Raw genomic sequence first — 15,103 nt, 5'->3', positions numbered from 1 at the left:
TGGATGTTGTGGATGTGAGGGGGTTTCATGCTTCTCAAGTGTGTGCAATATTGATCGTCCATGTAATGAGTTTTTAGTGCCCCCTCCTCCACGGTTTGAGTGAGAGGCTCACTGACTCCGTGTTTGTGTGTGTCACTGCTAGAAAAAGAATGACGATGGGGGACAAAATCAAACAGAAATCAAACAGCCATGTGTCCATTACAGCACACAGAGAGGGAAAGGGATTCCACACGTCCTGTTGTGATTACGAGTATGAGTAAGAAAGAGAAGAGTGCATCACAGCTAGTTGTGCATGTTGTGTCTGTGAGCTCTGGTGTGTCTGTCCGGCTGTCTGTCTGTATGTACTTGCATGCATGTGTGACGATGTTGGACTGTTGACAGAAAGAGAGAGGGGCATGACATGCAACAAAGGCTTAAAACAACCAGGGAAGTTGCAGTTATTTGGCATGTGCTGTAACCATTCGGTCACCAGGGTACCTTTACTTAAGTAATGTACTTAAGTACAATTTTGAGGTACTTCTACTACCTTTCCATTTTCTGCTTCTTTATACTTCCACACTTCTACAAGTCAGAGGCAAATATTAGGCTTAATTTATTTGATCATTTAGCTACTAGTTACTTTCCAGATTCTGATAAATAATAGAAAATATAATGAACAAATACATTTTGACATTATTATATCAGTGAGCCTTTATTGATCCCCAGGGGAAAATTCACAAGCTACCCAAAAGTATATCAAGTAGTTTATACAATGAAAGTATTTGAATACTTTGAAATTAACCCCACATTTATCAGCTACAGTGGACTAACTTTTGATATAAATCCCACACAATCACAATGTTGTGGGATGTTGTCCATAGACTGTATATAAGAAGTGGATGTAGTCACCGTGTTGACACCCAGGTTTTTTTTTACTGCAATTTTGAAACCTTGAGTTCAGCATTTTGCCCGTCGCCATCTTCGTTTTTGGCCGTCACCATCTTGGCTTTTTGCAACCAGAAGTTACACGAGAAGGTGGAGCTAGGTACAATCGAACGCTGAATAAGACATTTTTAAGCAACTAAAGATGTTACAATTAACTTTCAAGAACAGAAAACACACTGTGAAAGGGATAAAGTTTTAAGAAGAAAACACAAACAACTCCAAGACAACACCATGTAGCGACCTGTCAATCACAAGGTATTCACGCTAAAAGCATATCCTGCTTTATTGTCTACTTTACTCTGAGTGGGACCAACATTTAGTAAATGAACTGTATTGAATAAGACTTGAAACTAGCGATTGAGACCATTAACTCATGTTTAATCCATCAAGTGTAATCCATCAAGTGAGAAGTAGGGTCATTTTCTCATAGACTTCCATACAATCAGACTTCTTTTTGCAACCAGAGGAGTCGCCCCCTGCTGGCCGAAAGAGAGAATGCATGTTTAAGGCACTTCCACATAGGTTTTCACTTTTTCCCTTTTCAGACCCGGAGGTTTCGCATATTTTCTGTCACTCGCCCGTGCCTGTTATCATACATACCATATTTTAGTTATTAACAAATATTCAAAATGTGTTATTTCTAACAATTGATTTACAGTCAAATCAATTGTTAAAGTTGCAAAGATAAAGCAGTCATTACACATAGACATGTGATTACAGCCATGTAGGTAGAAATGCTTTCACTTGAGAAACACTATCTAGTTCTAGTCTAGAAATCTCAGTCATATTTATTTGAGGCCTTTCATACTTTATTTGTCTTTTTTATGCAACTGATTATTTCATGTGTTGTGTTATTTTTTGCTGGATCCCTCTGAGTCTCTATCTCCGTCTCTGTCCATATGGAGGTGACAGATGTCCCCTCAGTTGTCAGGGAGACAGATTCACACTCTCATATTTACAAGCGCACTCACACACACAGCAGCCAAATTATACTGACATTATGGACCCCTACACTACAAGCCCATATACAGTATACATTATAAACCACATACACATAAACCGTCTTCACCGTCTGTCTGTCTCTCATTCTGGCTTCTGTTTCATCCCACTATGATCTTCTCGGGTCTTGTGATAGCAGTGATTAGCTTGTCTGGCCGGCCGTGCTGTGTACAAATGCCTGCTGCTACTACTGTTTAATTTCAACTGCCAAGCAGCCCCCTTTTCACAGTCATGTGGACATCTCACAGTAATCATTCTGGTGTGATCTGTGTTATGGTGGCGCTTTGATGAAGTCCAGTTGTTTTAGCTATACGTACCCACTTTGTCTTCCTGTTGCCCTGCTGGCAGACGGCTCCTTTCCGAAATCTATTAAACCACAACTTGTTTTTACACATCAGCTTTTGTACTGAACAAACTAAATATAATTTGTTAATTTTGGGATTTTGACAGAGCTTAATGCAAAGCTTGGGGAAGCATTTTCTGGCCTTAACGTCTTGAATTCTGAATGGTAATTCTTTTAAATTGCCTATATTTAACTAGTGTTTCTGACATGTTATCCTTCACTTGTGGCACCGTCGCACGAGCCTCCACAAGAAGTCAAGTATTAAATGCACTACAGAGAAGCGAAATTTGAATACCCTGTAAACAATTAAATGTTTATTTTTAAGACCTCTTGTTTCTAAAGCATTTTTTTTAAGAACAGGTTGTCTTTGTAAAATGTTAAGAGTGGTTTTATCAGTGAATTATTTGTTGCAGTTATAACTGAAAAGCTTAAAGCGCGCGGACAGAAAGCACCTAATAACAAAAATTCGTAGGTGCTGGACCAAGCTCCCCAACAATGTGCGGAGACTTTGCGCACAACACGCAAGCCGTGGTGAGGTGATGATGACTTTCTTGCACGTGCACCATATAAACCAAGCTTTAGTTGGCTCTCATTGCTGTGGTTTGGAAAGAAATGGGGAATGAAATAAGGACAGGACATGTACCAAGGCATGAAATTATTCTGGTATTTGGAACATAACAAGCCTCTCCTGTGAAATCAATTGTAGCTTGCCAAGACCTTATCACACACACATGCACACACACACACACAACACGCACACACACACACACACACACACACACACACACACACACACACACACACACACACACAAACACGTGCATATGAGAAGAAAATGACTGTGGTGACATTTCTCAAGCAAAAATGTCACCTGCAGTGGGGGTTGGCTCCCTGCTGAAATGGCATTTGCACACATTCACACTCATACACACATGCACACAGGCTTGCATGCTCACCAATTTATAGGATTATAGTGTACAATGAAAGATGTCAAGGAAGCGGCAAAGCCCCTGGTGGAAGTGTGTACGATACATCCTGCAGAATACATGGGCTTGTCTGCCAGTGTGATGGGGGTTTAGTGTTCTCCCCGATGTTAATATGGCTGAAAACAGATTGAGACATCACATTTAAAGCCAGGGGAAATCAACCTGCACAGGTCAGATGTACTGGTGTGTGTGAGTGTGTGTGTGTGTGTGTGTGTGTGTGTGTGTGTGTGTGTGTGTGTGTGTGTGTGTGTGTGTGTGTGTGTGTGTGTGTGTGTGTGTGTGTGTGTGTGTGTGTGTGTGTGTGTGTGTGTGTGTGTGTGTGTGTGTGTGTGTGTGTTAGAGAGAGAGAGAAAGAAACAGAGAGAGAGAATCAGCCTATAGAATGTATCCCTCATTGGACCTCTGACTGGCGTCTGTATCTCAAACTCCCCTCCGTTATTTCTATACACGGTGCTTCTCTACATGTGTTGTTGGTAAGCTCTGTTTCACTTTAATCAAATCAGCCAGCTGGGAGCCTTCCATTCAGACCCCTGACTGCTGTGGGAGATTTGTATCAGTCGAGGAAGTTAAGCTGTGTATATATTATCACTTAGAAAACCAAATGCAGAGAAAACCAAATATAGCAGAGACTGCAAATGACACATATTTGAAGCTGTCAGATGAAAACTAAAGATATGAAAAAATACTAAGGATGTCAACGATTGAATAAAACTATCCTTATCTGTAATTACCAAATACATCTTATTTTCTGATTGCTTTCTATGCATCTGTATCAGCTATAGGCTTCAGCAAAGTTTGCAAACCAAATCAGTGAGTGTCATTCAGCAGCAGTTGAGAGAGACTAATGTGTTATTGCATACACGTATATGACTGCTGAACTATGTTGTTATTATTTTTTCTCCCTGTCCAAACTGGAGTCGCTGTCATTTAACTTTACAGAGAATATGCCTCTATGTCAGTCTGCCCGTCGGTCGGTCCACCACTGGTCCAGACAGATTCTCAATCTCAAATTCAATACTGTATCTCTACAACTATTGGATGCATTAATTAATGCATCATTCAATTTAGAACAGACATTTATGTTCCCTCAGGATTAATCGTAGTAACTCTGGTGATCTGATCCCTTGATTAAATCTAGCGCCATTATAAGGTCAAGTTTTCAATTTGTCAAATACTTTGGTTTATGACCAAATACCTGCAAAAAGAGTGTCATGGCTCGATGGCAAAGTTGCTGTCAGTCAGTGTGACTAAAATATCTCAACAGCTATTGAATGGATTGCTACTTGATCGCCATTCAGAGATCAGATTTACCGAAGTATCTTTCTCAATGGAGAGAATTATTTTTGGGCCCAATGACATCACATGCAGTAATTCCACAGTTTGGCCACTATGTAAAATTTGCTTCAAAGCCTGGGGCTCTTCCAGGGGGCTTAGTACAGCCTCACAGAGGAGCATGTCTTGTTCAAAGCTGTATCACAAATGCACGAGCCGTGCCACAGTTGCCCCGGGGCTTTCAAACTCTTCTGCAAGCCGTCTGCTGCACTTCACCCACAGGTCTGTATCATAACTGATTTACATACAGTTTAATATATCTGAACAGGGATGAGAAATAATATCAAAATGTTACAAAAGCTAATATGGCCTCTTCTCGATCCTCCCCTCTCTAACCTTTCTTCACCTCATCTCTGTCTTATCTATGGATAAGTCTTATCTTTTGCCTTTATCTCCACCCTCATGCTCTTCTCCATATCTGAATGACAATGAGGGACTGTGGGAGTTTTTTTCCAGCTCTTTCATTCCTGCAGCCAACATTTTGCACACACACACACACACACACACACACCCTCACAAATTGCGACTTGACCTTGGGGGAAAATGATGCCATGACAGCTAATCAATTTTTAATAGCAGCAACGATCCCTGTCAGGCCACAAGCTGTGTGCGTCTCTGTCATGAGTGAGCATGTGCAGGTGGTTTTTCCACAGGCATTTGTGTGTCTTCATGCCTATCTGGGTGTCTGTGTGTCTTGTATCTAAATGAGGGAGTAAGTCTGTTATGGGTATCCAGTAGCCACTTTGTCCCACCTTTTAGCTGAAATATTAATGCTGTCAGCGTTATACACACACACACACACACACACACACACACACACACACACACACACACACACACACACTTCACTCTTTCCTACTATATCCTGAAATACATTTTTTCATATAAGGCTATATACTGTATATTAAATGGGCGTGACATAGATGTGATAGTCATGTGAGCCACGCAATTCCTTTCTTCAATCAAAACAATCATTTGCTATGAAATGCTTTTGCCATTCATCATATTAAATGATTGCAAAGGCATATAGTAGGTTTGGTTTCACAAGTGTGTGAGGGGGGGTGCGCAATGTAAAAAAACGAGAAAGAAAATAGCATATACAGTAGTATAGGATGTAGTTTGTGGTGGTGTTGAACCGTATTGCATTATACAGAGAGATGGTTCTGTTATTTAGCCTACCCTCATTGATATAAATCGAATACGAGAAAAATGTTCATAGAGACTTTATAGTCCAATAATGACACTCAGCTTCCTATTAAGTGTCTGTAATGTACCACCAGCATCGTGTACAATAATTTCAACTATTCAACTATCAGCCCTGGTTATGGTTCTCCCGTGCCCTCCTTCCCTCTGCGGGCCCAGCAATAAGACCTGGGTCTCCAGCAATGTGGTGTCCGTGTTGGCTCCCATGATAAGCGTTAGGAATAACTATATTGAAATAGCCGATCTTCTGGCTGATGGTCTCGTTTACTAATGAAGGTCATATAGAGGCATCAGTATTTAATTTAGACCATGTAAAAGTTCCTCACATTAACTTAACATGGACTGTCCAGCAATATATCCAAAATAACAAGGCTTTCCGTATAAAAGAGGTATTTTAGGTAATATAGTGGCTCATCTTTGTTGAACTACACACAAATTCAAACCTCAGAGCAATAAGATATATGCAGTACGTCCATCTGATGATACTGTTTTCTGAGCTTGAATGAATACATTGCTTAAATTTAGAATTGATCTGAAGTCTAAACTTGCTTTTCCCATATGGTATTTGTACCTATCGCTCTGTACATGTGTTTTCACAAATGTGTGTTTCTGCAGTCTTTTGGAACCAATTAGAGCTCAGTCTCAGTCTCTTATCGATTTTCCAGCCAATAGTAATGACGCACTGCTGTGAGGGACTATCGAACAATCTTCTCTCAGCTCGAGCTTGTTTGTTGCTGTTTAGCAGAATTCCTTTACTTAAATTGGCTCAAAGACTTCATTGTGTCCGAGGAAGGAAGCTCTCTATTCAAGAGAGTGTATTAAGGGACAAGTTAGTTTCTCAGGGGGAAAAAGACTCCTTGCCTCAACATCTGTTATAGCATGTAACCTTTAGTATAGACATGAACCCCAAAGCTGGTCCAGGGTGGTTTAGCAGACCTTTATGTCAGACACAGTGGTATTGTAGTTTAAAACACACACAGCCTACACTTTAATATGTTAAAGTACTTTATTAAAGTCCTCAGTCCTTTATTTCTGCAGCACGAGAGGAGAGTATAGAACGGATAAAAGAAGGAGACTGTGATTTGTCTTGTCATTTGTTCTGAAGGGCAGGGCGGAAAAGGGAGAGGGAGAGAGGAGGGAGATGAGACAAAGAGAGAACGGAGGGAGCAGTGGGAATGGAGTTGGTGGACAGTGCTACCGAGCGACACATTGTTTCTCATACATAAAGAGAGACTGAAGAAGGGAAAGGTGTATAGGTGTTGTGGAAGTGGGAGTCAGGGAGAGCAGAGGGCAGAGACAACAAGAGGGATGAAGGTATCAGGGATCACACACTGCTAGTGTTTTGTTAGTATCTGGAGAGTTGTACGTGACCTGTTATTCATTTTAGTGTCATCTTTAGCTGTGTTCATGTAGCTGTTATCATGGTACTTCATTGTATTTTAATGCAGGCAGGTGGTGTTAGCACCCAGATAGATGTCCAAAGCCAGCAATGCTATTTGCAGCCAACCCAGACACACATTAGGTGCTATATGTGTACATGTAGCCTACTGAAGGCTATGTATATATTTCTTAAACCTAACCAAGTAGTTTTGCTGCTTAAACTACAGAAACTGAAAATAATAATAATAATACTGAAAAAAAAACAGAAAATAATAATAAGTCAACAAAATGAAAAAAATTGGGTTCTCACCGGATTCGAACTCCAGTCAGGTGACAGACTCATTTTGACCCATTCATTCACCACAACCTACTCCCTTTATTCTCTTTAAACTACTACTACTATTACTACTATTACTACTACTACTACTCCTAAATCCTTCTGTCAGAAAGGGATTTCTCTCAGAAAGCTTTTCGGCTATCTATTGTTAGATTAAGCACATTCAACTTGGCCGGGTGTAAATAGTTGAATAGCTGCCTTGTGACTATTCTCACCTGGGTGCAAATAGACGTTTCGTATAAGGTATCTGGCTGGAATGAAGATTTAGTCAACTATATCTATCCCTCAATGTTGTCCTTTATCTTGCTTTTCTGAAAAAAAACACCACTAACTCCTTCTCTCTCTTCCATCTTTTTCATCAGAAGAACAAAGAGTCCATTAGCTCTGTGTTCTTCCTGCGTATGTGTGCCCGTACGTCATACTGGCTGCAGCACTTTGCAACATGTATTGATTCACCATTGGATCGAGGCCAAGGATCCTCTAAAAATGACGTAAATGTGGGTTTGATCACACTTGCAGACACACAATTGAACAATTGGGCTGAACTCAGGTTTAAACTTCCAATGTGAATGTCCCAATCGAAAGCTGATTTTTTTGGGGCTTCTGGAGACCAAAGAAAGTTTTCATAGCCAGAAAAATCTCTTAAAGGTGGCATAACCGTGTTGATGCATCAGTTTCCCAGATGTTGTTTGGTTGGTCATCACCGCAGAGCTTTGATAGTTTGAAAAACAGAAGAATATAAGTTGACGGCCCCTTGACTGACACCTTCAATACTTTGAGAAGTGGACATGGAATCACTATGGAGGCCATAATCTGATTCCATATCCACATTTATACCTCAACACACACACACACACACACACACACACACACACACACACACACACACACACACACACACACACACTCTTATCTTTCACACTCTTAGACATGAGGAGGAAATGGGCTCTCAGGGGGGGAAGACTTTATGAGTTACGCCTTGTAAAGTGTGCAACGGTAAAATCCTTCCCCCCCCAGGCTTATACTGATGTGAAGGGTTCTTTTATTGGGGTCAGGAGAAGGTGTAGCACTGCATCTAAGTGTGAGTGTGTGTGTGGAGAGAGAGAGAGAGAGAGAGAGAGAGAGAGAGAGAGAGAGAGAGAGAGAGAGAGAGAGAGAGAGACAAGGTGTGTTTGTGTGTTATTCATGTGTGTGTTTTGGGGAAATGCTAGAACTGTTGACCTGACATTAATACTTAGTATAGTAGGTTTCCCAGGTCACCGAGATTACACATTTATTGTATTCGGGTGGCATCTCAGTTTATCTTACAACTCATACATGGACACACTTTTAATTTTATAATTACATTCATCTTAGAAAGACACAAACACTCTCTCATACACACTCACACAATTTATTGAACCAACTCTCTAAAATGGCCTATGGTCATTTAATGATGCAACCAAAGGAAATCCTGTTAATGTGCCTTATTAGGTGTGTGTGTGTGTGTGTGTGTGTGTGTGTGTGTGTGTGTGTGAGTGTGTGTGTGTGTGTTGTAGAAAGAGAGAGAGAAATGTGCATAAAAATCGCAACATAGTCAGAGCTCTTAGAATGTCATTTGCTTTTGTGCTTTACACGGCAGTATAGTTACCAGCAGGCTTTTATGCTGACATTTTTTATAAACCACTTATCCTTCTATAGGTGACTTTCCTCAGTACAACATGACCTTGTTCTGGTTGCCTTTGTCTCATTGCTCCAGTGCTATTACATAAATTATAGCAAATTATTTGTACCAATTTTTAATCTCTTTTGCAGACAATTGCTTTATGTTAGTGATGTTATCTATCATAGTAGAGGTTAATTAATTAATAGTCCAATTTATTTCAGAAATAAAGTCAAGCACAAACATGAAGATGTACATTTTCCAGCATTTGACAGAAATTATATGATCCAAAGACTCAGCTAATGGGTCTGTAAGTAAAATGTATAGTTTAACTCGCTGACAGTCTTCCGTTTAGTCTCTGAATGCTCTAACTCCGAGTGCAGTGGGGTGTGGAGTGTTTTGGGATTACTGTGTGATTCGTATACCCATGGTGGTGTTTAACTGGAAACGCAGTGTAGAATCACACTTCAGATGATGATTCATCTGTGCTAACAAGCACAAACAGACGAAAGATCTCTCCTCCTCTCTTTCCTCCCCTCTTAGGAGCCACATAAACACAGTAGTCTCTTTTCATCTTCCCTGCACCTCTGAGCCCTGTCGAGAAAATCCTACCTAGTTTAGAAAACACATGGTAAAATAAGATCTGAAATAGATCTCATTTATTTTTTAATTTGTCACAGTGTGCTATTAGGTAAGGTTGAGTTAGCACACATTTACTCATGTAACAATATAATAGAACTGAGAGTATCCTCCTGTGTATTCTTAATCTATGATTAATGTCAGGACTTTTACCCCTGCAGAGATATTTGAATACTGTTATCCATCCATCCTTTGATTCTCTAAATCCCTTTATCCTTGTCGGGTTTAGAGGTCACGAGTCTACCCCACTCTGCACTGAGAAGCAGGTACACACAGATGCTGAATCCTCATTCATAGTTTGGATCTTTTGAAGGATGTAGTCCACAACTGTATGTTCTTTTGTGGTTTCTAGGGGCCAAACTGAACCTGCAATGCTTCCCAAAATGAGACAGTCTGGCCGAAACTAATGATGAATTCATTCAGTTTCACCACATTAAGAGTTTAAGGATGAGAAATTGCATGTCTTCTGGCTGTCAGTCTGTGTATTGTATACTGTCAGCTGCTTTACTGTTTACAGAATATTCAGCTCTTTGCATCTGTCATGCCTTAAACTGTAAACAATCTTCATATTTTGTGCCGTCATTATTCAAAGCTGGAGCCAATTTAATGTGAACTAACACTGATTCTGATTTCAGTCTGGTCACTAAAACACAGCAAACTCTACAGCTCAACTTTTTCCAGGTTTTTACATTTTTACTTTGCAGATCCTCGTGTCCACAAATTAAGAAAGTTCAAAAACCAATGTACTTAGCTCAACCCTCTCTTGTCACTTATGGTTGCATAAAGCCAAGTTGGCGATGGCCAAAATTTAGAACCTCGAGGCTTTAAAACGGCAGTCCACAAACCAATGGGTGACCTCACGGTGACCATGTCCACTTCTAACCACAAGGGCCCCCTCAGCACTTACAATGTGAGGAGAGTACAGTGCTGTACAACTGAGCCAGTGGTTGGCACGCCACAATATGCTGTGAAATAATCCAATATGCACCAATAATTCAGTTCATTTAGCATAACAGGACAGTTTAAAGGGAGTCATACTATGGCAAGTTGTTCGTTGTTTCACTTACTGTAATTAGCTCTCCCTTTATTTTAGCGAGCTGCCCATATGATTCAGCTTGTTAACAGTGAGAGCGTTACTAAGTAATGTGTCACTGCCTCACACTGGACAGGTGGTGTGCAAAGTTGTAAAGGGAAATTAAGGGTGACAGAAAGCAAGAAATGTGTCACCAAAGCAGAAAGTATAACTCTTAAAGATAAACAGACTGATACACCTTATCACTTTCCCCCCCACACGCTTCATAATCCATCCACTGTCAGTGTAAATATCAAATATATTTGATGATCATTCTCTTAGACAGTTGGTGTGGTTAAGACTTAATCCATAAAGCTTTCATTGCATCTGGCATCCTGCTCCATTCATCTTCTTTAACCAAGCCTCTCTCCCAATTGTCAGAAGGGAAAATCTGAGGTAAATCTCATGGCTAATCATGAAGCTTGTTGCAGTAAGAAAAATGTAGTGACAAACATAGAGGGAAAAAACAGCCGTACTAAATCAAATAGTGATAAAGGCAGTGAGAGATCAAAAGAGTGAGAGAGAGACAAAGTATAATTCACCCAGATGAGCCAGAGGAGGATCAAGAGAGCAAAAATAAACTGTTGGAAAGTACCTCAAACTTTTGAAACATCTTTAACTAACAGAGAAAAGGTTGTTTGTATGTTAAAATGTTCTGGAGCTCACTCAGATTCGATGACGCAGCATTTTGCTTCCTCTGATGTCAAAGAAAACAACAGCAGCTGTCAGGCGGTAAATTGTGGCTGCTAACAGTTTATGACAGGAGTGGGAGTGAGAGGAGGAGAGAAAGCTAAAATCAGAATCCTGCACTTCAGGCTTTTGATATGTGGCAGCGAGCTGAAGCTAGACAGGAGGGGTAAGGATAAAAAAAGGACAGGAGTTAGGAGAGAGGAAACAAGTGATAACGAAAGAGTGACAGGTAAAGGAGGGGTAGGAAGAAGAAGAGAGAGCATGTACACATTCATGTAAGTCTTAAAATAAATAAAAAGCTGAATGTTGTGACTTTTTTGGGAGTCTTTTGTCGAGGCACAGATGAGTTCATATGCCTTCTAGCAACAATCCCTCAGTATGATCAAATCTGTTCATAGTTTCCAGTTGCGTAGGTTTTTTTCTGAAAATCTTTCAGTGCCCTGAAAGTGTTAGTGGGTAAGCAATGACGCCAACGTGGCTGAAGTGACAAAGAAAAACACCAGAAACTCACTTTTACTTAACTCTTAGTATTTTTTATTCTTTATTGATTACAGTCTCATTTCACTGCTTTGTAAATAATCAGACCAGAAATAATTTCATTTTTTAGAGAAAAAGGACAAAACCTACCCGTGCTATACAGTGAAGGTTGTGTGAATCCTTTTATTGGGAGGACTTTCTCTTTAAATTCTGCATCCGGGTGTTTGTGAGGGATAACGTTGCAGTTGCCGTTTTTTATCTATAATACTCTGTTGTTTCACTCGTATGTTTTCTGTGTCTTACCCTCAGGTGAAAGTGATGGTTCGTGTGTGCCCAGTGTCTCAGTCGGACGCAGCTGAGTCCAGTTCCTTCCTTAAAGTGGATCCCAGGAAGAAACAGATCACCATCATGGACCCCTCAGCCAATCAGACACCAATCGCTGCATCCCAGAAAAAGGCGGGAGCCAATCAGGTCCCTCCAAAGATGTTCACCTTTGATGCTGCTTTCCCTCCTGATGCATCACAGGTAAGAGAAAAGATTATGAGTTTTAAAAGCAAAGGATTTTTATATAAAACCTGCCATGATCATCGCGGAAAGACAACTTTTTTATAAAAATAATTACAAATATACACAAAATGCTGGTCTTATGCCACATCAATGCCATAGTGGGTGAGTGGATCAGCCTTCAAGATGTAGTTCCAAGCAGGAGATAGAGGAAATTTCTCACTTTCTGCTAAAAATAGTTACTTGGCTAAAACAATCTACAGAAGTGTCAACAGACTGGTGACAAACTGGCTGCAAAGCCCCCATCGGTGGCACATAAAATCCAATATTGACGGAGCAGCTTGACATTTTGGGGAATACACTTATTGACTCTCTTGTCGAGAGTTAGATGAGAAGATCGATAGGCTCTCTCGTGTCTGTGAGCTAAGTATGAAGTCACAGCCTGCAGCTGGTTAGCCTGGCTTTGCAGTTTCAAAGCAAGAGCAAACAGCTAGCCTGGCTCTGCCCAAAGTTAAAGAAAATCCAGTTACCAGCACCAGGAAGTCTCTGTGGCCGGCCAACAAATGTTTCCAGCATGCAACAAAACAAGCTGTTGTTTTTACATTTCTATTTGTTGATGTGTAAGCTTTACTTGTGCTGGTAGGTGTATTTTCTTGGATAGAGGTCAGGCTAGCCGATGTTTCTCCCTGCTTCCAGTTTTATGTTAAGCTAAGCTAACTGTCAAATAAACATATTTACTAAAATGTCAAACTATTCCTTAAGGAGCTGAACACTGTGTTGTTTTATTTGGTTTCACTAGTCAACCAAACGCTATAAATGTAAAATGAAAATAGACATTTTAGGATTAATAGTAATGCATGTGGTGTGACTAAAATGCTATCAGTAGGAGTAACGTGTATCTTGGAAAAATGCACAAATGCTCACAAGCTGGAATAACAGAATTCTTCCCTTCCACGACTTCTATACGTTCAGGTATTTATGCTTTTCTTGACCCTCTTCCTTCATCTCTTCTGTCTGCCTGTTGCTAGGCGGAGGTGTGCGCGGGAACGGTTGCAGAGGTGATTCAGTCGGTGGTGAACGGAGCAGATGGCTGTGTCTTCTGCTTTGGACACTCCAAACTTGGTAACTGTCACACACATGCACGCAGACTACAAAATCAGAGCATGTGTGGCTCATGAGTCATCTTTAGTGTGAGTGTGTCTGACCGTCAGTGTGTCAGTCTTTCATTTGGCTGTCTCTCCACTGGCTCTCATCTATCAGAGAGAGAAAGAAGAGGATTAGTGTCTGCTGAAGCTGAAAGCATTCTCAGTCTGCTCTGTCTATGTTTCTGTCTTCTTTTCTCTCTCTGTAATCCTTCCGAAGCTGTTTTTTAGAGAAGTTGTCTTAAAAAGGGTCAGGACCCCTTACTGCATTCTGCAACACGCCTGAACCCACACACATGCCCTGGCACCCCACACACACACACACACACACACACACACACACACACACACACACACACACACACACACAGATGTTCTTCAACCCGGGGTCCACCCCTTGTTGTGTTTATCCCTGTACATGCAAGCAGCATTACCCTTCTTGGCTTGTGATCTTCATACAGCCAGTTGGAGTCCCTAAGTCCCCTTGAGCTGCTGGCAGTGGACGAAAGCAGGGAATTTGAATTTGGCAGTTCAGCAGGGAACACTTCTGTGTTAACGACCATGCATTTCCTGAAACAAACAGTAATGAATTCCTACGTAAAAACCAACATGCAAACCGCTGTGTTTCCTAATTGTGCTGCAGGGATTGTATCCCTTGCCAGATCAATTGTAAAAGTAAACTTGTTTATAAATTAGTTATGAAGAAGTATTTTGATTGTAAGTTGTAGATATTTACATCGTTAGAGTAATTGCTGAGAAAGGGACCATGCAAACGAGTCCAATGGGGCAAGAAGCATGAGGTTGTAAAAAGAAAAAAGCTAGCAGTTTAGACAGATTAACTATAGAGATTAGATAACACCTCAGCTTTGCCTCCAAATACATTATTATTTGAACCACTTAATCAGGAGTGTCACGAGGTACTGCAATACCAGAAGCAGCCACTATGCCAAAATCACATCACGTCCCAGCGCTGTTCCTTGGAGCATGGTACACTGTAAAATACATACAAAGACAATAAAAAGGCTTTAACACATTTGTAGTGTGGCCAGCAACGTAAGTCAAAGCTTAGCTAGGAATAATAAAGATGGCCACATATGAAAATAAGACCTAAGTTGTAATAAATGGGCAGAGAGGAGAACCTGCCCACTTCTCCCTCAAAGAGGAAAGATCATACTAACCCAACATGGTGTACACATCACACAGCCTGTCTCTGTCTGTGTTTTGTATCTCACCATGTTTACATGTTGTCATTCAGCTTTCAAATATCGACACATGGCTGTCATGATTCATGATGATGATTCATAGTGTGTAATATGACTGGAACCAATATGCCAAACATGCCCCCAAAACAGACCTCTTATTGTCAGTGTTTGATCGTGTGATGACAGGGATAACTGAATTTCTTGGCTTTAGTACCGGAAGCACTTTTATAT

General features: G+C 40.7%; 1 protein-coding gene across 1 annotated transcript in view; it reads left to right on the top strand.

Annotated features, from left to right (window-relative positions):
• The window catches only part of kif26ba (kinesin family member 26Ba), a 79,971-nt gene that overhangs the window by 44,624 nt on the left and 20,244 nt on the right, over positions 1 to 15,103 (top strand). The window contains exons 6-7 of the mRNA XM_076110106.1: positions 12,334 to 12,549; positions 13,557 to 13,650. Coding sequence (XP_075966221.1) covers positions 12,334 to 12,549; positions 13,557 to 13,650 — 310 coding nt within the window. The remainder of the gene's footprint in view (positions 1 to 12,333; positions 12,550 to 13,556; positions 13,651 to 15,103) is intronic.

The sequence above is a fragment of the Anarhichas minor genome, unplaced genomic scaffold (genome assembly GCF_050575085.1).
Source record: "Anarhichas minor isolate MPS153535 unplaced genomic scaffold, ASM5057508v1 ptg000042l, whole genome shotgun sequence".
NCBI lineage: Eukaryota > Metazoa > Chordata > Actinopteri > Perciformes > Anarhichadidae > Anarhichas > Anarhichas minor.
Note: the sequence above shows the minus strand (reverse complement) of the source record. Positions and strands in the feature narration are given on the sequence as shown.